General features: G+C 38.5%; 2 protein-coding genes across 2 annotated transcripts; both read right to left on the minus strand.

Moving 5' to 3' along the window:
- Positions 1-106: 106 nt before the first annotated feature.
- On the minus strand, positions 107-8,792 carry LOC131783210 (potassium voltage-gated channel subfamily C member 1-like). The gene is made up of 3 exons (XM_059099939.2): positions 7,883-8,792; positions 3,080-3,544; positions 107-2,727 (listed from the first exon to the last, which is right to left on the minus strand). Exons 1-3 carry the CDS (start codon positions 8,447-8,449, stop codon positions 1,222-1,224), a joined length of 2,538 nt encoding a protein of 845 aa, XP_058955922.1. The 5' UTR covers positions 8,450-8,792; the 3' UTR covers positions 107-1,221.
- Positions 8,793-10,953: 2,161 nt separating this feature from the next.
- Positions 10,954-20,505, minus strand: LOC131783211 (potassium voltage-gated channel protein Shaw). Its single transcript, XM_059099940.2, has 3 exons — positions 19,487-20,505; positions 15,519-16,393; positions 10,954-14,795 (listed from the first exon to the last, which is right to left on the minus strand). The coding sequence occupies exons 1-3, from the start codon at positions 20,039-20,041 to the stop codon at positions 14,120-14,122; spliced, it is 2,106 nt and encodes a 701-aa protein (XP_058955923.1). The 5' UTR covers positions 20,042-20,505; the 3' UTR covers positions 10,954-14,119.
- Between the last annotated feature and the right edge of the window lie 1,901 nt (positions 20,506-22,406).

Here is a 22,406-nt window from a genome sequence, read left to right on the forward strand (position 1 = left end):
TGCTTAAGGAGTGTTCATAATAATTGTGAAGATCACTGTCATATTAATTTCTTAAACCACAGTTCGCATAAATGATTTTCATATATTCACAGTCAATAATATTTTATTATGCCATAGACTAAAAATACTAATAAACAATAATTTATTTAAACTTACTCTTTTTTTGGTGGTGAGTTTTCAAACAACATACAAACACAATATATTCCACCCATTTAGCTCTTTCTGTAAGAAGCTTTAGTGAAAACTGACAACAAATAGTTCAATTTTGCCTTGAAGGCATGTTTAAATTTTCAACAGTGACCTGTCTTTAATAAATGATTATTTTATACATAATTTTTTATAAACAATAGGGTCACCTTTAAAAATGTCTTTCAGTCCTGAAATGATACTTCTTTGGAATTAATTATATTCTTGGTGCTAAAATGGTTCATTATGATTTTAAAATTTATACAATTTTGGTTTGATTTTAACCGAGTGGGAGTTTATAACGAATACTCGATTTAGGTTACCAAAATAATTCCCATTGTAGACAGAAGCCCCCTATTCAAGAACTTCAATGGACAGTTCGTCTGCAGCAAGAAAACCCAAATAGTATTTGTATGAAAGTGTGAGTAGCTCCACAAAATGTTCCCTCAAGTTAGGTTTTTGATAGTTCGGCAAAGATTTTGAAAAAGTTCAATTGTGTTATTTGCATTTTGGTAGTTGCAACATACAGACAGACCCTAGGCCGCCAAACACCTTATTCGTTTTTTCTATCTCTGAAATCACTTTTTTGAATTTTTTCCATACACGCACACACTCACACACTACTGGTTAGAGCGGTATGACCATAATGGAACAAGTTCTAACCTTCAGAGTATTGAATTTTTGGACTGGATCAATGTCAGTATTACTGCACACCTACCCCTGGCCTAACCAAATAATATTCAACTGATAACAAGTGAACGCATGGACAAAAATTCACGAAAACGTCACCGTGACCGTTCGGTAAGGTCGGGCTGCGCTAAGAACCAATCAAGTTCCTGAACTCGTTACTGTGCTTCGTGGGAAAAAAGTGAATAACGTTATGATCTGAGGGAACTGTGGAAGCTATGCTTTCACGGTTTTTCCTCAAGCCTGGGGAGTAAGGATGTAGTGATAGTAACACGAGAGCCCCGTTTTCTGCTCTGCGTAGCCCACATCCCCTCTTGCACATCGTATTAAAATGTGCTCTTACTGTGGTCAGACGCGAGTCATATTCTGAATGCTATCTCGTTTATTTCCTCTTATGTTCGGCCTCAGGATGTCTTTTCTACCGTCTCTACTCTCAGATTCCACTGCATTTTTAACCTGAGATGGCGCAGAATGCGGCAAATTTTTCAATTCTTGCTGAGGATCTTTATCGTTGCTCTGAGAATGTCTTACATTGCTGGTGTATTTCCTGGCTTTAGAGTCCCCGACAAATTCATGTGGTGGGGTTTTTTGAATTCTCTCCTCGGATCTGACAAGTGGTGAGATGGGCAATGCAGATATTCCACGATTTCCACCTATGGCATTCCTCCTCTTACATGGCGGAGTGTCGCTGGAAACCAGTTCAGTTTTAGACCTCTGCCGAGGTTCCACAAGCTGTTTGTTGTGATGTGATCTGTCACTGCTCAAACTTTCGGTGGATTTCCAAGGTGGGGCTGGGTCTATTTTAGTAATGTTCCTGTCCTGTTCCCCTTTTTCCTCAACGAAGTCTTCACTTGAGTCAAACGTCACTCCTGCTATCCTCGCATGATTGCTAGAGTCACTCCGCGCGCGCATGTCATCTTCCGTTTTACTGTCCGAAAGAAAAGCCACTTTGGCAGTGGCATTCTTGTGCTCCGAGGTGTTTGACTCGTTTGAAGATCCTAGTGCTACGCTGTTCCTGTCCTGCTCGGTATGTTCCGGCTTAGATTGCAGGTGGCTTTCACTTTCCCCAGGGCTATCCCCGTCCGTAGTGGTGTAATAACTATCGCGATCCTTCTCGTTGGATGATGCATCTCCGTTGCCACGATTGGCCAATCGCTTACTTCCACCCCGCCGTCTCCTACGCTGACTGTTTTTTCTTACCGGAGGAGACGGTGCGGGAGAAATCGCCATGCGACGGTGTACGTGCGTAGGAGCTGTTATATTTAGCATAACGTCACTGGCCCCCTTGAGACCGCTGGAGATATCTAGTGCGCTACCCGTCGGGGGTGATGAGAACAACTCCTCCATACTCTTCTTCCCATTGGAAGTACGGTCTATTTCTGAGGCGTCCGACTCTAATGTTGGTAATGCAGCGGGTGGTAATGCAGTTTCTCGTCGAACCGAACGACAACGAGGAGTTATCGATGGATTCCGAAGACTCTTTCGAGGTAAAGCCAAGGCTTCTTCCCGAGGGGTTGGACTTTCCCCGTCTTCGGAAATGTTTGAGTTTCCGTCGTTGTTGTACAAAGTGGACTCGGATACGAGTGCGCCTGCAGCACCGAGTAAAAGCGGTGTTTTTTTCTTTTTCGGAAGTTTCAACTGAGCTTGTGCGTGAGAGTAAAACAACGTGAAATTACTGCCAATCACTGAGACAGGAAGTGCCACGATTAGAACTCCTACGCATGCGCAAACCGTACCAATAATCTTTCCAAGGAAAGACTTGGGATGAACATCACCGTAGCCCACTGTTGTCATGGTAATTACAGCCCACCAAAAGGCTTCTGGGATGCTGTAAAAATCCCTTTCTTGATGACTCTGTAATTACATAACACAAGGCAAACAAAATCACAACCTTAATAAAGAAGTTAATCATTTTGTCACGAGTGTAGGAGAAAAGAATGGCTTGCAGTTCCCCAGAGGGGAACTGCAAGCCAGTATGTAGCAAGTTATATACTAGGTTCATAGGTAACAGGTGCTGTCCTAAGTGCTGTAAGGGCCAGCAATTTTCAAAGCGCCATGATTAGATAATGATTATGGTAACAATGGCGTTGGCTAAGGGTTGTTTAAACAAGCCAGATCTACCTTTAAAAAACCTTATATAGAGTTCCACACAGATGTACTGCTCAGGAGCTTTAATCGTACCAAATACCAGTGCCCAGTTTCTCACCTTTTCTGCGTAGAAAACCAACGTGGAGAAAATAACCATAGGGATCAAGAGGATAAGAATCAGGAGAAACAGCTCCCTAGCGCTGGCCCTGAGTGTGTGCCCGATCACTTGCATACCACTCATGGTCCGGAAAAACCTGAATAACCTGAAAATCCTGATCAACCGGAGAACGAAAAGAAAGTTAAGGGTGCCTGACACACTTGTTTCTTCGTCACCAATTGCCAAATTAACGTAAAGTGGTATTACAGATGCAATGTCAACCCATGTCATGAACGTTTTGAAGAAAGTTACCAGAGAAGGGCATGTCAGCAGTCTCGCCAGTAAATCTGCTGAAAACCAAACGAGATAGAAGTATTCCATGCCTTCAAACAAGCCCTTGTAATTTTGTTTCAGCTTTTCTATAGATTCCATACAAAACGTTGCTACTGACAAGATGATCACGATCAAAGACACCATTGCAAAAATCTGGAAAGAGAAATGAAAGTCAGGTAATCGATAACTTTTCCAAATATGCAAAGTAGGACGCAGGAAGCCAATCAAATAGGTTTACTTTTAAGGATTTTCTGTCGCTGTCACTGTCGTCATCGTCATTATCAGCATTGTCATCTTCATTGCTACTGTACTTGTTGATTTTGTTGCTGTTTTTGGTGCTGAATTGTCGTCGTCGTTGTTGTTGTTGTTTGAAACACACCACTGGAAGATGCTATTGATGTTAGTCAATCGTAAGTATGACAAAGGAGTATGTTATGCAGAATTTAATGTACAATTAATGATTAAATTTTTAACATATTGTTTAAAAACAAAAAAAAGAAAAAGAAAAAAAAAGTAGGTCAGTCAGGGTAAAAGATGTGAAGTCTGGACACGAATTAGGACGCTATTCAAACTGGGTTTGTCGTGGTTTCTGTCACATGAATTAAGGAGCATTGCTATCCCCCCCCCCCCCCCCCCCTCAATGGGATGCCAGTCCATCGCTGGATGGCTAAAGATGAAGAGCATCAAAACGGATCGAAAATGACCAACTTCAAATATCAAGGCTGGACATTTAAAATGTGTTCGAAGCACAGTGGGTCTGCTTTGAGTTATTTTATCGAATAACGTGCTTCAGACCACAGCAATGCAATATTTTACAACAAATCAAATCTAAGAAAATAAAAAAAAAATTTGTAAAAACATGTTTCGACAGTTCTTCTGTCATACTCAGTTCTGATTTTACTAAGTACATAGTTGTATTTAAAGAGTATAACAAAATGCTGATTGAACAAAAAAAACAATACTGACAGAACAATATATGTAATTGCGAGGAAAGTTTTAAATTAACATGATAAAGTTGATAATTAAGAGTAGGTTGCTCCCATTGAATGTGGATAGTGTCTTTGATTTTAAGTTGGAAAGTTGTGAAAGCGTGTTGCAAGATGCTAAAACACTCATCAGAACATAGAGTGGGACATTGTGGAAAATTCTGTAAATGTCTGAAAATGTGAGAGGTCCTATCACTGACCAAGTGCTCACGCACACGTGTGGATAAATGCCGGGAGGTTTCTCCGACATCGCTGCTATGTTATTATTTACTGTTACTATTGTTTGTTTTTTCCAAGGAGCATTTTGTTTTACACTTTAAATTCAACTTTGTACTTTGTAAAATCAGAACTGAAGATGACAGAGGAACTGTTGAAACATGTTTTTAAAAAGTGTCGTTTAATTTCTCAAAATGCAAATGAGACTGAATAGATACTGTATTTGATTTTACCTTAAAGTCACTTTCTTCATAAAGTTTGAGCCGTAGTCACAACTAAAAAATTATGACCTTTTCAAAAAAAACGTATACAAACAGGTGTCCTTTATTTTAGATTAAAATTACTTGTCCTCTCTGTTTACTAAAATATGCAAGCTGGACTATAAACAATTTAGTGGAGGCCTACGGCACTCAACAATTGTGCAGAAAACTGGGTCTTTTCGATGGCGAATTTAAATTGGAATGGTCTTCGCCAATGGCAATTTTTTCGATCAAAGGAATACCTTCAAGCGTATTCCTCTCTTCTCCCTTTTTTTCTCCACCAGAGTTACCGAGAAATTTGCATTTGCCTTTTTCCAGCCACATATTTCGTCGCCAAATGTAGCATACAGGCTAAAAATATCCCTTTAGTCCGTCTGAATATAGAATTTTTATTTTTATTCAAGGAAAATACTCCTTTTTGGCCTTATGGTGGAGCAGGCATAAACTAAAATTAGTATCTGCGTCAGTATTATGCATTTCCAAGAAGAGGACTGTTTTTTTTTCATGTCACCAATTTATTCCTTTCTCGACTGGTGATCATGAATTATTGACAATAATGGCACTCCCTGTTAAATTTTCTGCGATAATCGAGAGGAGATCGTAAGAAGGCTTGAATAACTAACAGTCTGGGGATAACGACCTTCGCAGTGGATTTCAATAAAACATGCCCTTTGAATTCAAAACAATTGAAATGACTGTAAATAGGGTTGAATAAATGTGGCGTGAAATTATCGACTCACCAGACAATCGAACATTTGATAGCAAAACAGTTACGAATTATGTGTGTTTTTCAAACGCGCCAACGTTGCAATTTTTTCCAACGTAAGTACTAACCCACTCATAAAATATCCTGCCCGTTATTTTACTTTTGTTTCGACGCCGGTTCCTTCGTTTCTTTGGGGCACTATTTCCAAAACCTGCTGACGATATTTACAAAGCTTACTTTCAACAGAAAAAACAATTGAACTTTGGTCCGACGGACATTTTTCATCCTTGAGATGTTTTTAAGGTTATATAAACTTTAAGCAACCCACCGTGCATCACGCATGATGCAATTTAATTGTAGGCTTAATGAAATGTCGGCTTAGGAAATAATAATTAAAATGATGAACCAAAATCGGCGCGAATTTATCGACTTACTACGAGACAATCAAACTCTCGTCAACATTCAACCGATCATTATTTACCTTTGAAGAGTATTTAAGAGAATACACCCCAGCGTTATTATCGATTCCAGACTAGACAACCGTAAAGCTGTTGAATTCATGTATTCTACACACTTTGAAAAATAAAAAGATAAGAAATTTTAATTCTCTTCATCACTTTTATATGCCATGCCACCTTTTCGCCCCTTTCAATTTGTTAGTCAAATTTAGCTATTTACTCATACAATATTATGCTAAATTCCTACAGCAGGTACCCACGCACTGTCGGAGCAGTTTAAAACAGCTTGAAAAAGACAAAATACATTTACTATGGAACCTTTTCAACGATTTTATCAACAGGAGCTGTTCTACAGTATTTAAGTCAAGTTTTATCAATTTCAGAATGTTATATTAGCCTTGGAGGCGAGAATTATAATGTATTTTATGTTATCATGAACATACTGTCGAGACGTGTTTATTAACGAATCCAATACGCAAAATGTATTGTTTTTCATTTCGGTATAAGTCATATTGAGTTAAAATAAAGGATCTTTCTTAAAACAAGCTACCACGAGAAAAACATATCAAATTTAGCCGTTCGAAAAATGAGTCCCTTTTCTTCGTGAGGAAAAAAAATATTCTCTTAGCCTTCAAAGAACTAAATAATTTGAATTTTAGATTTATTGGAAAATGAATTTTGTATTTAATCGGTAAAGTACTTCAATGGGTTGTTAAGTCTAAATCGAAGAAAGTGTTATTTTGTCGCTTGAAATTTCAAATGTTTTATCGTTCAGTACTTTACAGGGATGTTTTTTCCCAGCCCTTCGTTAGAAAGCTTTGTTATGGTTTTTCGTTGTCGAATCAATAGAGTAAGTAAAGATTGCATTAAAACTTTTCGGTCACATATCGCCAAGTTTTAGTATCTGGTAGGAATAATTATTTTCACTGATTTGTGAGTTTAGTTCCATCCAACAAAAGACGCGGCAAAATTAGTTTCGCGCAACACAAAAAGTGCATAAAAAACGAAGGAGCAGCTCTTAAAATATTTATGAGTTAAAGAGACAATCTTGTAGAAGATCTAATAAGCTTGAAATAGACGGTGTTATTCCCATGGTCTTTAATGGGAGAATGCCTTGAGTTCTGTTGCTAGACAATCTTGTTCGCGTTCAAATTTTTAACAGCAAGCTGAGTTGTTGATATTTAGTTAAAAGGAAAAAAAAACGTGTTTGAAGCATTGGACAGAATCCATAGACGACATCGTAAATGAAGGCGAAATTTAAAACAAATATACAACAAAACAAACAGGATCTACGCGAGAAATTTTTTTTTTTTGGTCAAGAAGTGGATAAAATCAGATACGCTCTTGATAGGATGATAGTTGCGTATAGACAAGTCCCTGTTTAAAACGTTTGTCAAAAAAATTGTGATGTTAGCAGAAGGCACATCGACCCAAATAGACAATTATTCCAATTGAAGTTTCAAAACACACAGCCTTTAGTCAAAATGTCAACTGGCTTACGGTAATTTGCATATGTACAACCTTTTCGCGGAAGCATGGTCGTCATACAATTGCAAAAGAGAAAAGAAAGTTTAAAATGACTTAAACCTTGCACACAAAATCACACAAATGCACTTAAAGTGTAGCAAAACAATCGTGCAAATACACATTACTTCCGCACTTCATATCGAGAGCTTTCTATTCGATCCATTGCATGTAAATTAGAAACGGACGTTTCTATCGCCAGGTAAAAACGGGAAAACTGGCGGGTAATTTTTTTCAGATACTCACAGGGCAAAATTGCTTTGATCAATATCGAAATTTTATGTTATGTTATAATTTGCATTTTTAAGCCAATAGGATATCCTCAAATCAAATCCGCTTACCTGCGCGTATTTCGAAGAGTATGGTTCTTCCAACATGGCCCAAATTTCGCTTTTCCACTTCATTCGCGATGAAACCTTCTTTCGAACTTTGAATGGACTGTTTTCGTTTTCGGATTCCTCGACACTTTTCTGCAAGCCTTCGAAGGCCTTAAGAGTGGCTTGTGCATCTCTATGTTGCGTGTAATTACTCCAACAACAAGGTTCCATCTGTAACTCATCGATACCCCAAAAAGCCAGCTCCTCTTCAAATAGCGGCCCGCAAACATCGATCGGGCTGTGCAGCTTGCCGGTCCTATAGTAATTGATAATACTGACGAATACCCCTGGATGTCGGTCAAAGAAATACTCGTTGTTCTCGGGGTCATACTCAGCTTGCTTTGAAGCATTTTCAGCTATCCAAGCCAGCCGCGAATCCGGTACAACTTTAAGTGTGCTTAAGTACGTCTCATGGCGATACCCTCCTACATTGATAATAACCCGATCCTTCGCTACGCCGCGCGCAGGCAGCGAGTCTTCGAAGTTGGATTCGGTTTTCGACCGAATTACCATCCCTTCTTGAAGAAGCATCGAAACTTTGTAGTGTTGTTGAGATAATCACTCGTTATGCCAAGGTTTTCACGTACTAAAAAGCATTTTGCCAATCAAAATTTACGACAGGCGAAACGTGTGGCTTGGTTGAGGCAATTCAAAACACAGAGGTTTCATTCATTACACTTCCCTGGCCACCTGTTCATCGAAGTCTTCTTGTAATTTTAAATGCATTTGCATTTTATCCAAAACAGGTCTGGTTGATGCACCTTTTCGATGCTGTAAGAAATGGGCGTTTATCACGGTAGTGACCCCAAACGTCCCAACGATTAAATAACACCTCTGTATCGTGTTTGCCTGCACAGGAAACGTAACTCGATTGTGGTACGGGTTCTAGAGGCACTCTGGTTAATTTACGAACTCTCTGCGGTTTGTTTTACGTTGTAAATCAATATTTAAATACAATGAATAGCGCCATTAGCCAATCAAAAGACAACTATGAAACATATCCTAAAAGCTTTAAATTCATCATATGCGCCGTTGATTATTTCTAGCGTTGTGCTATCAATACTAAAGTCCAAAACATTCCGTTTAACCGGATGCAATAAGAAGTAGATGAAAAAATCAAAGTGATCGTTGTAAAAATTGAATAATCATTTCGCCGCTATCATTCCCTGACTGACAGTTTCGGGACTAAATTCCTAATTGGCGGAAATCTTTAGTTCTGGCGTGGATTTGACACCTAGGAACCTACTAGGGAGAGAATAATATTTCTTTGTTTTAGTATAAAGCTTCAGTTGTCGAAATTGCGGTTTCTTTTCGATACTCGCGAACAGATAAGAGCTTGTTGGCAACAATGAAATTCCAAAAAAAAATGGCAAATTTGTTGTGAGGGCGATTATTATTTTTATCTGAAATGAAACTAAATTTCCAGGTCAAACTCTATCGTAGATTATGATTTCCAAAGGAATTGGAGAAATTAGATACCAAGGTGACCCAAAAGGTGTTTTCAAAGAATTTTTTTTAGGTGAAATTCGAAACAAATTTAAGCATTTTCAAAGTGATTTTATTGTGGATATTTTTAATCATGAGCACATTAAAGACCACCCGTCTGTAGCCAAGATCGTTCATATTAAAATAATCGACTTTGCGGGGAAATTAAGATGTTTTTTTTAGTTGTGGAAAGGAGAGGAAACGCAAATCATTTTAGTTCACGTTGGAATCATTCGAAGACATACCTTCCTCTGCTAAGGAAAAAAGAAATCCTCTGAAATTCGCGGGTATAAACCTATGGCGATGAATTGTTAACAAATCTTTGGGGAGCCTGAAAGTTTCAATTGTTAAAAAAAAATTATACAAGCGGAGTGATAACTGTTAATTTAGTGAATGGACCCTCCATAGCAATGCAACGGTGGCGTAAAACCCCATAATAATAAACTTTAAATAAAGAACTTGCAAAGTCTTGTTCACGGTTCTTGCAATGAAACTCAGCCTGCTAAAAATGTTGAAATTACATATTTTCGGAAATTTTTTTTGATTCAAATGATGTTAAACATTTCGTCGGAGCTCAGCACTACAATCTATGTGATTTCTCTCCTTTCCAAACGCCATAAACAGTGGGCCATAAATTTTCGCTTGCAAAATTTCTTCTTAAACTGGACTCAGTGAAACGCTTTTCGGAAAGATATAAAATTGTATGTAGTCTTAATTGGGGTTAGAGTAAATTGCCTAACTTGCTGCAGGCGTTAGGAGAGCAGTTTAGCATACATGTTTTGGCTGGAGAGCAAAAGAAATCAATTGAAGCCCGATTAAAAGCACATATGATAAAAATTTATGATTGAAAAGGCACACTTTGGCAGCAATAATAGAAGCGTATACAAGTTACAAGATCGTTTGCGCGTTTGTTATGAATTAGAGCCAGCGGGAGATAAAATTGCTGGATTTGCAAATTAAGGGAGCTCATTTATTGTACGGAACCAGCATATCATTAACTTGCCTTCGACGAATACGAATGCGACCGCAAGCGAAACCCACAAAACAACACGGCGCTCGAACGTCTGGCATGCGTAAGGGGTCAAGTTTGGTGGCCCGCCCGCCTCACAAAATTTCAAGGAATAACATTAATCTGAAAAACGACGGCAATTGTGTGTCAAATACTTTTTCTTATTTTGCTTTCGGCTTGGCATAATGCTTGCATTTCGATCCTTCTAGATACACTACCTCGCTCCCCTGTGTAATATTGATATCTGACGCTTCTTTTGCTTGGTTTTCTTTCAAAAACGAACTCGGGCTCATTTCCTGAATAGCGGCTGCATATTTAGCTTCGTGTCGGGGCGAGAGAAAGGGAAAGTATACTTAATAAACGCAGTTATAAATAAAATTTCAGCATTTCCTCTCTAATTTAAGTCACGACGTCTGGATTTTTGCAGGCGCGGTAAAATTTTTGAAGGTTTCACTGCATGTTTCGAGTGTCAAAAAAGAACAAAAATTAGTGACTCTTAGTACTTTCAATATGTTTTGTTTTGTTTTGTTTTTTTATTTTTTCTGTGGCTCTTGGAATTTCTCTGGAAGAGTGATCAATGGAGTCATAATTAAATACAATAGCTACTTTTAAAGCTAGAATTGTATCACATCAAAGTCCTAAGTCGAACGATATTTGGATACATTTTATGTATAAATCTATGAAAAACTTATTACATTTAAGTTTCATCGACACATTTTACCCTTTACGCCTTGACATCAGTGCGCATATTATTCATACTGTTCTCTATATGTCTCTTATAGTACTGGCAAGGATAATTTGTTTGACAGGCAGCAGCTCTTTTAGCGGGTGATCATTTCCTTTATTATCATGACCTTAATGTTGGATCCAGTAGTGATACTTTAAGGGAAATTAGATACTAGTCAATCTTAGGGATTTAAGAATTAAATGGCTGAGTATATAAATACAAATTAAAGCTTATTCTATGTGATGCTCAGGATTATATTTTACGAATTTATAAATTCAAATTAAAAAGCTCTGTTTCCAGCATCAAAAAAAAAAGGATTTTTGAAAGAAGTCATTCGTCAGACATTATTTCCTTTCAGAAAGGAATCAATGTAGTCGTTGTTAATTTCTTTAAGGCAACTCTTCGCCAAAAAGGGAACAGTTGATTTCAAGTAATATTATTAACCATCCATATAATTAACTGCGTTCCCTGTGACTGTTCTTGAAGTATATGAACAAGAAATTATAAACCAGTTTATAATCTTTTGGAAATAAGGGATGTGCAAAGTTATATTAGACCTTCTGGATTCTGCTGAAGTAACGTTCAATTTGTTGAGCAGTGTCTGTTTCACAACTATAGACAAGTACAAACTAACGACTGCCAACTATATTCAATTCTGTATAATTTACAGTAGGAAAATACTCTGTCGATTGCTTGCATACATTAGGCATTAAAACCAATTATTACAAAATTTACAAAATGTAACTATAATAAATCTAATTTTCTCAATCGCTAGTTTTTCTTTTTCAAAGATGATAGCTCAAATTAATCACTAACCAATCACAGTCGGTAATTTTGATACTTACAGTGTGTAGAAGTACCCAGACCTTCGCCGTTAATAGTTTCATTTAGTGCAAGTGAAGTCATACGCTTGCTTTCGTTTCCAGTCCCTTTTTTGTGATTTAACCTTAACCCACTGGAACAAACACGGACTCAAGCAGATGTTGGCTTAAACATGTCCCTCAAAGGATTGGTACTATTGTATCACCTGATAACATTTTAAACTTTCCAACTCAACCCTGATAGATTAATCCACGAGAATTAGTTGAAAACATCGTGTCCATTTTCTCGAGTCTGACTAAAGCCTTGTAAATTACTGTTAGCCAAACAACTTCCTCTCGCGTTGTCAGTGATGCTTTCACGTAACCTTTAGATTGGCAACTCTTCCCTAACGATCTTGAATATGTCCATTTAAATAGTGGTTAAGTCAAACTAGGCTTCTTCTGAAAATACCGTTATCCTCTTCAGTAAGTGTGGTTGGATTGGTTGATACAAGCCTTATATTTTTCTTTTTATGAAATTTTTTCCTTATAGATTACACAAGCCTATTGTTTAGTTTAACATCCTAACAATTTTGAAAACGTGCGTAGAGACTAGCAAGCCAAGGCATGTTATTTGCCTCAGCTAAAAATTTCATCCAATTCTCTAACTTGAAGGTCTGATCCTTTTCGATAATTAGTTTTTTACTGCATTGAAGAGACTGGTTCTTTTTCATAGCGGCGCAGCGTGTAACACTGGATACACAACGACAAATTTATTTTAAGGATACCTGAATTCCGAAAAAAACACAGCAAATTTCAAAGCGGATGTCTTTTTGTCTAGTCTGTGCGAAATTCAGTTTACTCAGATAGTGAAACATTTACTTATGTTTTGCACTGCTCATAAACATTTATACACTTGATTAAGCCGATGCTTCATTCTAAGAAAATATTTGGTCATTATCAAAGAATTGCCCGAAAACAGGGCACTATTTCCTATCTCATACATCTACGTGCAATAGAGTATTCCAAGAGCCATGTCATGAATATGAAATTTTGTGTCGGTTACGCACGAATAAAAAGGGAGGAATATACAGTTAAGGGGTGAAGATAGTCTAGGATTGAACGCGATTGCAAATGTCGAAAGTGAAAAACTTAGGTGAAAGTTTTGTGATGTACCAACCTTGACGCAACTACTCTGTGAGTGCAAGTTTATCTCGCGGAGTCTGTTTGTCCATGGCTCTATACATTCCTTTTATATCGAACGAATTTTTTTGTTTGTTTCGAACGTTTTTATAGAGTCCACATTTCATTACCCAGTAACGTGGTTTCTACTTTCAAGAAATGAAGCTAAGTGGTAGCTCACTGGATTCGTCGTGGTTACTTGTCGACATGGCAACTTGAACTGCCTCACAGATCACGTGGTCCTTGTGTTTCTGGAACTTTTACAGGATGGGCACTGATTTCCGATTCTCGAGGAAAATGTCATGGGTGTGTACAAACGAGATTATGGAAAGGACAAAAACATCATCCTTTATTCAGGACTTATTGAATCAGTGGAGTCGCAAACCATCAATCAAACTTCTCAGAGATCTCCTTTCAAGGTTTTGTGCTAAGTTTGGTGGAAACCAAGAAGACAAATCAACTTTTCGTAAAAGCTGAGATGAGATGAGTTTTCAGTTCGTCATGCTTTACTCCGAGAGAGGTTTTGAACACAATTGACCTTTGAATTAGCTAGAGTCAACCTTGTCGACTGCAACTGCATCATTTTGGCTGTTATGGTTCTATCCAGAACATCTCTGGTCCGCATGTTCCCATGGAACTATGGGTAAGTGGTAGCCGTGGTATTTTGTCTTAATGCTTTAGTTCAGGATCTAATGAAAGGTCATTATACCAGCGTTCTCCGAAGTTACCATTGGATCTTTCTGTCTCAAAGTCCTTCCTTCACAGCTTTAAATTGCGCTGAACTGTCAAAACATTTCTTTGATTACCTTTGGGGAACTGCTCCATACCATCAGGAGTAGAAGGAGGGGGGGGGGGGATCGTTACACTCGAATGTTTTCCTTTCCCGTCAAAATGAGACTTCAAGCTAACTACTTTTTTCATCAAAATTTAGATTTAGATGGAACCACTCAGCAGTTGTACCGAACTACGTCACTGATTCACCAAGTCCTGAATTTTTATTACGCCTGATTTTCCTCTGGTTCTGACGAACCGCCTCTAAAATTCCGATGTCCTGAAACCGTGATTTGTACTTCAGGCCTTCGTTCCACGCTCTTTTTATTTTCCTCATGTTCGAACTCGTCGTACTGGACATCTTCGTCAAATGATTCATTAATCATGTTTCCGTCTACTCTATTCAATGTCACGGTTAAAGTCGGTTTCACAAACCGTACCGAATTTTTGGGTGTCCTCTTCACCGGGGTTCCTGGTCTCCCTGGGGTTCCCGGTTGGCCCGGAGACCCGGGTCGGGCATTACCATTGACCAAGTTACCTTTTTTCTCGTGCGTTTTAATAGTTGCGAGTACATGGTCGATGTCATCAATTTCAAACTCTTCACTCTCCCTGTGCACTATGGGTGGACTTTTTGTTGAAGGCTTTTCCGGCGGGTCGTCTACAAAGCCTGTGATGGCTTCCGAAAGTTCCGGCGGGTCCACCGTCAGTGTGTTTCCATAAAGAGGGGGGCTTTTGGGTGGAGTGTCTATTGTTGTACTCTGGGTACTAGTGTGGCTCTTTTTTCTGCCGTCAAGTGGAGGACTGTTAACAGCATTGAATTCCTCGCTGCTTCGGGAGCGGACTGGGAACGATTGTCGATGATTCATAGCTCCTGCGTATAAAGATGACCGTGCTCGTCTAGCCCTGGTGGATATGAGAACTGTGATCAAGAACCTCAGAAACAAATTCTTATTTAAAATTACAGATTGTAGTTATTGAGATGTTTGAGGCATATCCTAATTGATTATGAAATTCACTTAGAGAGTATTTCACAAAAGCTGTTACCCTCTTTACTGAGCTGCTTCTGACCCACTCGACTGAGCGACCAAAAAGCCTGTTGGGTCTCAGTGATTGTCTGCTCGATTGAATAACCACTTATCGATTGATTAATTGTATAATGTGCTGGTGGTTAAGCTTTAAAGACAGTTTTATATTAGTTCAAATTTTTCGTGAATTCGTTTCTTCAAATAGTTAGGAGAACTCGTCAACCATAACCGGCTGCCTTAGATTCATGGCGTAAACGTTTTTACCATTGGTTTTATATCTTCTTTAAAATAGTGGCAGCTGTCTTGTAAACTTTGTTATCGAGCCAAGCCGGAGTTTACCCCAGTTTCCTGGATGGGATGTTATTTCATCACCGGTCAAACCCCCTCCTCCAGCTTTTTCTCTCGCTTCCCTGACAGTTCGCCAGTACCCATACTGTGGGTTGAGAGAGAGGCCTTTTATTTATTAAAAACACAACATAGTCACCCACCCGAGTCTTGAACTCGAGCCCCTCGAGCCAGAGTACAACGCGCTCACCGTTAGGCCATCACGATTTCCTAAAAAAATTAAATTTTTTTATATATATATTTTAACTACACTCACCGTCCGCGGTATGGATGTATTTTAGCGTCCCCACCCAGAGATCCATTGACGACTGGCGATGATTTCCTTAGATCCAACCTTCCCTCGGTCATATCTGTACTTGTCATGTCCTCACTTGGTCTCGCCGACTGTAACATTAAAACATTTGCTGCCCCAACCATAGGCCGTTTGGATTTCTTAGGAAGCTTCATCTGCGCTTGCGCATGTGAATAGTACAGCGAGAAGTTACTTCCGATGATTGAGATTGGAAGAGCTGTGATGACGATTGAAAGGGCAGCACAAAGTGAGCCAAAGAGTTTTCCAACACCTGTCTTCGGGACGTCATCTCCATAGCCTACTGTTGTTATGGTAATAATGGCCCACCAGAAAGATTCAACGATGGAAGGAAAGTCTTCTGAATTATCACCCTTCTCTGCAAGATATGCACAACTGGCGAAGATGATTACGGGGACGATTAGCAATAAAACCAATAGCATCAGCTCGCGGGAACTGGCAATCATAGTTTGCTTGAGAATTTGGAATCCCAGATTCACCTTGAAAAACCGTAGTAGCCGGAAGAGCCGTAAAATGGCCAAGATGTCGTATTCAATTTTTGGCTCTCCATCTGGGTAATTGTCTGTGGTTAAGATACGAACATAAAAAGGCCAGATGGCAATGAAGTCCACCCAGTTCATTATCTGCTTAACAAAGTCGTGTTTGCTGGGGCACGTGGCCAGTCTGAGTGTAAACTCAACGGTGAACCAGACTCCACACACGCCTTCTATTATCACCATGGCAACACTTGCAGTTCTGTTATCTTTTACCACCTTCATAGTTTGCACGCAGTACGCCAGCACTGACAGTATAATGAACATCAATGAGACGAGAAACATAACCTGTAAATATACACAAAAATCTCTTTTATTTGTAAAGTCGGTAATCTGTACTCTGAGGGCTGCAAATGGTAAAACCCGTCAAGATGTAAGATATATTGATTAATTATGGGTAAAAAAGCTGCAGATTTATGCAGCGTGGAAGTTAATAAGGGCAGAATAAGAGTCTCGTAAACAGACTTTTATCATTCGCATTGATAGCTTTAGGTTACCCCTGGAAGAGTAAACTGAGACCCTTGACTGCAGCAGCAAATTCCAAGTATTTCGAAGCTCTGAGAAAACTAAGAGACTTCGAGATCGAAATAAATGAACTAAAAACAATATTTAAGATTCGCTCCAACGGTTCCCTGCAGAGAGTAATTACCAACAGACCAAACGTTGACGGCTATATGAACTATGTAATGGTTAGGTAGTTGAGAGGATTTAAGTTTCATTTTATCGACTTTTGTTTCCTTGTAATATTTCCACGAACGTAGTAAATCCCTTTCGCACGTCCTGCGTGACAGCTGTTTTTTATCGTGTTATCCTATGAAATTCTGCGCGGGAACTTGCGGGTGGGCTGGCGAAAATTTATCTCCATGCGCATGGCAGACATTTGAGCGATGTGTTTAATTTAGCGGGCTATAAACTTCCAAAGCACCTGTCATGCTGCACTGGCGAGCAACTCTTACGTAACTAGGAATTGTCAACGTAATTGGAAAGGTTTTGCCAATTCAGGAAAGGTTACAGTCCTAACGTTAGACCGTGCCAGTATTTGAATAGACGAGCATACTCCGAAAATAAAAAATCGAGTGATCCCTGGTCATGAACTCCTATATTTCAAAGTAAAAGTACGATTGCATGACAGAAGATTAGACACCGTTGGTGATACGATAAGGTCTAATTTTTTCCAAATTTGTTTCCAATTTTGAAACGAAACATGGTTGGATAAAACTGTTTATGGGTATTAAAAGAAGGCGGCTTTCAGTAATGCTGGTATAACTTTTGCTTTTATTATGTGGCCGTAACGATACTTTGTTTCAGTTTCACTCAGGATGTTTTATTTTTCTTCCGAGTATTTCTGACTTTCCCTTCTACATAGAAGCTCTCCCTCGCTTTTCGGAAAGAAAAATAATGCCCCCTACTGACGTTAAAAAGCAACAAAAAGGTAGGAACCATGCTGTTTTAAAAGAACTATTTTGAAATCAATTGTTTTTTCTGCAAATTACGTAATCAGCATAAGAATTCATCAGATGAGAAATTGTGTCTCTGGCATTCACAAAATAGAATGCACACCCTTATGTTTCACTAATCAATCAAGTAAATAACTGTTCCAATACCCCGGAACTCAGTTTTTCTTTTTCTAAAAAAATCTCTACTTTATAGGAACTTATTTATTACTAGCGGTTTTTTAATGAATATAAATTTATCCACTTAAATTATCTTCCAATGTTTCGTCAAGGAAAAAAGTTTAAAGAATTTAGTTTTTCTCAGAAAACTATTTGGCCACGCATTCTATGGGAGAAGAATTTCCCAGCAAGAACCCGCCTAACGACTCTGAGCGACCACTGTAATGTGTTCGTCTAAGTGAGAAATTGTAATTGGACTTTTTTGAAAAGCTTCGTTATGGAAATGAATTTTTGTTTTTGTCTGATAAATGTGCAGACGTGTGCATGGAAACGAAATGAAAATTAGCATGTTTGGGCAAAATCCTTAACCAAGTTTCGATTGGAAGCGTATCCTTCCCTAGATGATTTGACATTTTAGGATGGAAATTTTAAAAGCTCCTTAGAGTTTTAAATGAATACTAATATAAAGAGCTTGCTTCTATGCGAGACTTCCACTTTTCCATTACCAACAGTTACATTTCTAATGGTACCCCATTGATGTTTATATTACACGTATAGTCTCCGACCCCGCCCCCTTTTTGAGATTCATTTATCGGTGCATGATAAAAGACTGACTGCAATAATATTATTTTGGTAAAAAATGACATAGACCGTGAAATTTCCACATGAACTCAAAATTATCGACCAAAATTTTCACTCACAGATGTAACGATTTCAATATGCCCTGCTTAAATCGTAAAATAAAAATGACTTCAATACTAAATGAATTATTAGGAAAACATGGTTTCCATGCAGAGCTGTTTATGCCGATGTATATACACAATTATTTATGTTTGGATATATTTTGCCTTCAATTCAAATTCGTGGAAAGTACAGTATCATCGACTATTCTTAAAGCTGTTACACTGAAGAGCGGGCTTAAGTAGAAGGTTTAAATCTCGGAATCAAAAAACGCAATTTCTGGAGGGCGATTCGCGTCTGTTTCTTGAATTTATTTAACTCATTGTGTAAAGCACGTTTTTGGACAGAAACGTCTCATAGATATGAATGTTAAACGAGTTTTTTTGTTTAAATAAGAACATCACGCTTGAAAGCACGAAAATTCCTCAATTTTTGTCTTTTTTAAACAATTCGAACAAGCCGAAGGTTTTTTTTCTCTTTTTCTTTTCAACAGATGTTTCAATGAAACTTTCCGGTCTCCTAAACACAAAATTTTTACAACCCAATGGAAAAGACGTGTATTGTCATCATGGTTATTAAGATATCACGTTAGCAATTTGTAAGAATTCTTACATTTAATGATGACTTACAAATTTCCAATCGACACTCAGATATTTTAGTCGACAGGAAACCTTAAAGGGTCGTTGTGTTTTGGCGATAAATTTCTCGGCATTGATCCTTGTGTTAGCTTTTTCTGTTAGGATCCTTTCTTTTTTATCGTTATTATGGCGCTACTGCTATTGCTTTCCCAAAAGCTCTATAGATAGCATCATTTGATGTTAGAATGAGCGATTCATCTGGAAAAGTGACTTAGAAAAAAGGTAGAATCTCTGACGGAGTTTTGTCTTCTTTGTTTCCTTCGCAGACGTTTCTAAGTCAGCTTGCACACGATACAACGAATTAATTCACCAAGCGTCGCTATAATTCTTTGCCTTAGAAAAGAAAACCGCCGTTCGTTAAACACTCGTTAATAACGGTATATGATCGACCTTCTCGGAACGTTTTTCCTTTAGTAACCTTGTTAACAAACACTTTTTGAGCAACTTACCCGGGCCAGCTTTGAAGACCGTTGGTGCTCAAGAACGTTCCAAATCCTGGGTTTGTACTTTTGCCAGCATGACTGCTGCTCGCCTCCAAAATTCTCAGAAATCAACTCGCCGAATTCAGAGTTTAAATCATCCTCATCATCCGTCATCTCTGCCGCTTCGAAGAACTTCAAGTTTTCTTGAGCTTCTCTATGCTGCGTGTAGTAAGTCCAGCAACATGGTTCCATTTGCTTCTCGTCGATCCCCCAAAACAATAACTCGTCTTCAAAAAGCGGCCCGCAAACATCATGAGGACTATGAAGCTTGCCCGTGCGATAATAATTTATTATGGCTGCGAAAACGCCAGGATGTCGGTCAAAGAAATACTCATTCTTTTCCGCGTCATAGAATTCAGAGCTGTTATTCACGTTCTCTGTACACCAGGCAAGACGTGTTCCTGGGAAATTACGAAGAGTGCTTCTAAATGTTTCATGACGGACTCCACCGCAATTAATAACGATTCGATCCGGTCTCGAAGGATTTGGGTGAATCTCTTCTGCTCCGTCCGACATTTTCATTCAGGTTTTCATCGCGTCGAGATAATTTCCAGCGTTCGCCATTTCCCCTGACGTAAATACACACAATGTGCGATGTTATCGTTAGATTTGCTCGAGAGTTCGCTCCCAGCTACAAGAAGCTAACCGCCGCACAGGACACCAAACAAGACCGGTGCTGTAGTTGAACAAGCTCCGTATGGTAATTTCATCTATAAACACACTGCGGCCTATGTTTTCTTCTTGTGAATTAAAATTTGCCGAGTTTTTCTTCGCGTTATCTACACCTGACGAAACTCCGTCTTTATTCGCATTTCGCCATCCAGCCTTTTTTTTTTTTCAACGATAGAGAGGAAACTTCCCACTCATCAGTGATTGTTACTCTGTTTTGGTAATGGTTGCTGAGCAGAGCAAAGCTCCGTTTCAGGATAGGTTAGCTCTAGCAATTTGTGAGGCGATATTACAAAGCCATCGCATCCTTCCTTACACCTGCGCTAGCATAAATATTCATGTTGTACTGGGTGATTGCCAATTAGAAGGTTTAATAAAAGCCATCCGTGGACAATGTCCATTGAGTCATTTTATTAATATAAGAGTTCTCTGTCACACGCATGTGTCATTTTTGGACCAATCAGCGTCGAGAATTCTGCAAAACTCGCATCAGTTTCAAAATCTCTCGCTTTTGACTGGTTGAAATTAAAATTAACATCTCCAAAAAGCGAAATGGTGTTATGTAAATTTGCTCATAGAGACGGTCGCAATGGAAAGTAAACAGCAGAGCGAATGACGACAAAACAAAACGAACAATTTGTGAAGGCTTAAAAATTTTAATTCACGTTAATGAAAATTTGAAACCGGAAGATTGCACCTTAAACCTTTGAGAAGAAAACATGTGGCTTATCAGCGAAACAGAAGACTTTTAATCTCATTCGATGTCGCTTTTTCAATCCCGAACCTACATTTTTTTTCTTAGAAATATTCAACGGACAAAAATGCAAGTTCATCGGAAATATAAAAAGATGTTATAGATCTTCGTTACACACCGGACAAGTGATTAATATATTTCGGACTTATTTTCCTGTGAAACTTGGGATCCGCTGTTTGTTGTGACGTAATACCGTGTAACTATACTCTACAACTTGATGACAAATTTTGCAAAGCTATACATGTTATTGTTAGCCCTGATATTCATAATTCAAGCGTTCAGAAATTTGATGCCATCCAGGTGCTGAAATGATGAAAACAAAACCAAAATTCAGGACATGTACGTAAGCACGTACATCTTAGAAACGGTTCTAAAGCACACTGTTTCCTTTTTTTTTTTTTTTTTTTTTACTTTGATAACGAGTGCAAATGATGGCTTAAATAAAGATGCTGTATCTTTGGTGGTACCACTTATATACTTTTCCAGAATGACATTGCGTAGTCTCACACTGTTTTAATACTAAGCATTCACTGAACTTGTTCTCACTTCGCTGTCGCCTGAGTGATGAAAATTACTGCAGCCGGAAAACGAAGTCTGCTTTGTCCTAGGTAACCTACTGGGATGCCATCTGTATGTTTTCTCTTTAAATAATTTCGTATCACGAAGGCTATTCAAAGTAAAAAATAAACCGACAGCTTAAACGATTTCAGGCGATGTTTGTCGCAAGGCTCTCAAATGCTAAAAAAAAAAAAAAAGTTTAGATAGCACGAAAATAAGAGAAAAACTATGATACTTTCTCGATTTTCTCGCTAGTGACTTTGTAAGGTATCTCAAGATTTACATAACATTAACAAAAAAATTTTAACTCCCTATTCTTGTAACTTCCATAAACCAAACCTTCAGGGCTAAAGAGTTTGTTTTTGCCGACAAGATTTTAAAGTCTCCATCGATAATAAATAAAGTCGGCTTTCTCGCCAGGGGGTTCAATTTCCAACGGAAATATATTTCTTCATGGTAATTGTTGTCATGATGGATGTTTTACCAAGCTTCTTTCGTGGGCTGATATCAAAAGTCAGTTTATGAAGGCGCAAAAAGGCTCTAATTTTTTTTTCTTTTGAGAATGAAGGACAGCTTAGAGAGCAATTCGGTAGTGATCAACAGTTAGGACGATCACGAGGTGGAAGTACGATTTGTTAATTGCGAGTATGATCACAGAAAGAATTGAACGACACAAAGTCCAGTCACCAATTAATAAACACCATGACAAAATAAGAAAAATTAAGTAACCCACGGTTTAACTTATTCATGAATGAAAAATTAGTTGTTGATTTTTCCAAGACAAGTGAACCTCCAGAAGACACAACAGTGTTGATTGAACTTTTTCCCCCTCCCTCCCCCTCTGCATTCCATTTTGTAGCCCAGCGCCCGCTCAGACCATTTCGCGATATGTATGGAAAAAAAATT

Source organism: Pocillopora verrucosa, chromosome 12 (genome assembly GCF_036669915.1).
Source record: "Pocillopora verrucosa isolate sample1 chromosome 12, ASM3666991v2, whole genome shotgun sequence".
In the NCBI taxonomy this organism is placed as follows: Eukaryota; Metazoa; Cnidaria; class Anthozoa; order Scleractinia; family Pocilloporidae; genus Pocillopora; species Pocillopora verrucosa.

Coding starts and splice junctions, on each gene's coding strand:
- LOC131783210 (XM_059099939.2), bottom strand. CDS start 8,449: ATGCTTCTTCAAGAAGGGATGGTAATTCGGTCGAAAACCGAATCCAAC. Junction 3,545..7,882: donor ACTCTTCGAAATACGCGCAG/GTAAGCGGATTT, acceptor TTCTCTTTCCAG/ATTTTTGCAATGGTGTCTTT. Junction 2,728..3,079: donor TGGTTTTCTACGCAGAAAAG/GTGAGAAACTGG, acceptor ATGTAATTACAG/AGTCATCAAGAAAGGGATTT.
- LOC131783211 (XM_059099940.2), bottom strand. CDS start 20,041: ATGAAAATGTCGGACGGAGCAGAAGAGATTCACCCAAATCCTTCGAGA. Junction 16,394..19,486: donor GGTCTTCAAAGCTGGCCCGG/GTAAGTTGCTCA, acceptor GTATATTTACAG/GTTATGTTTCTCGTCTCATT. Junction 14,796..15,518: donor ATACATCCATACCGCGGACG/GTGAGTGTAGTT, acceptor CATATCCACCAG/GGCTAGACGAGCACGGTCAT.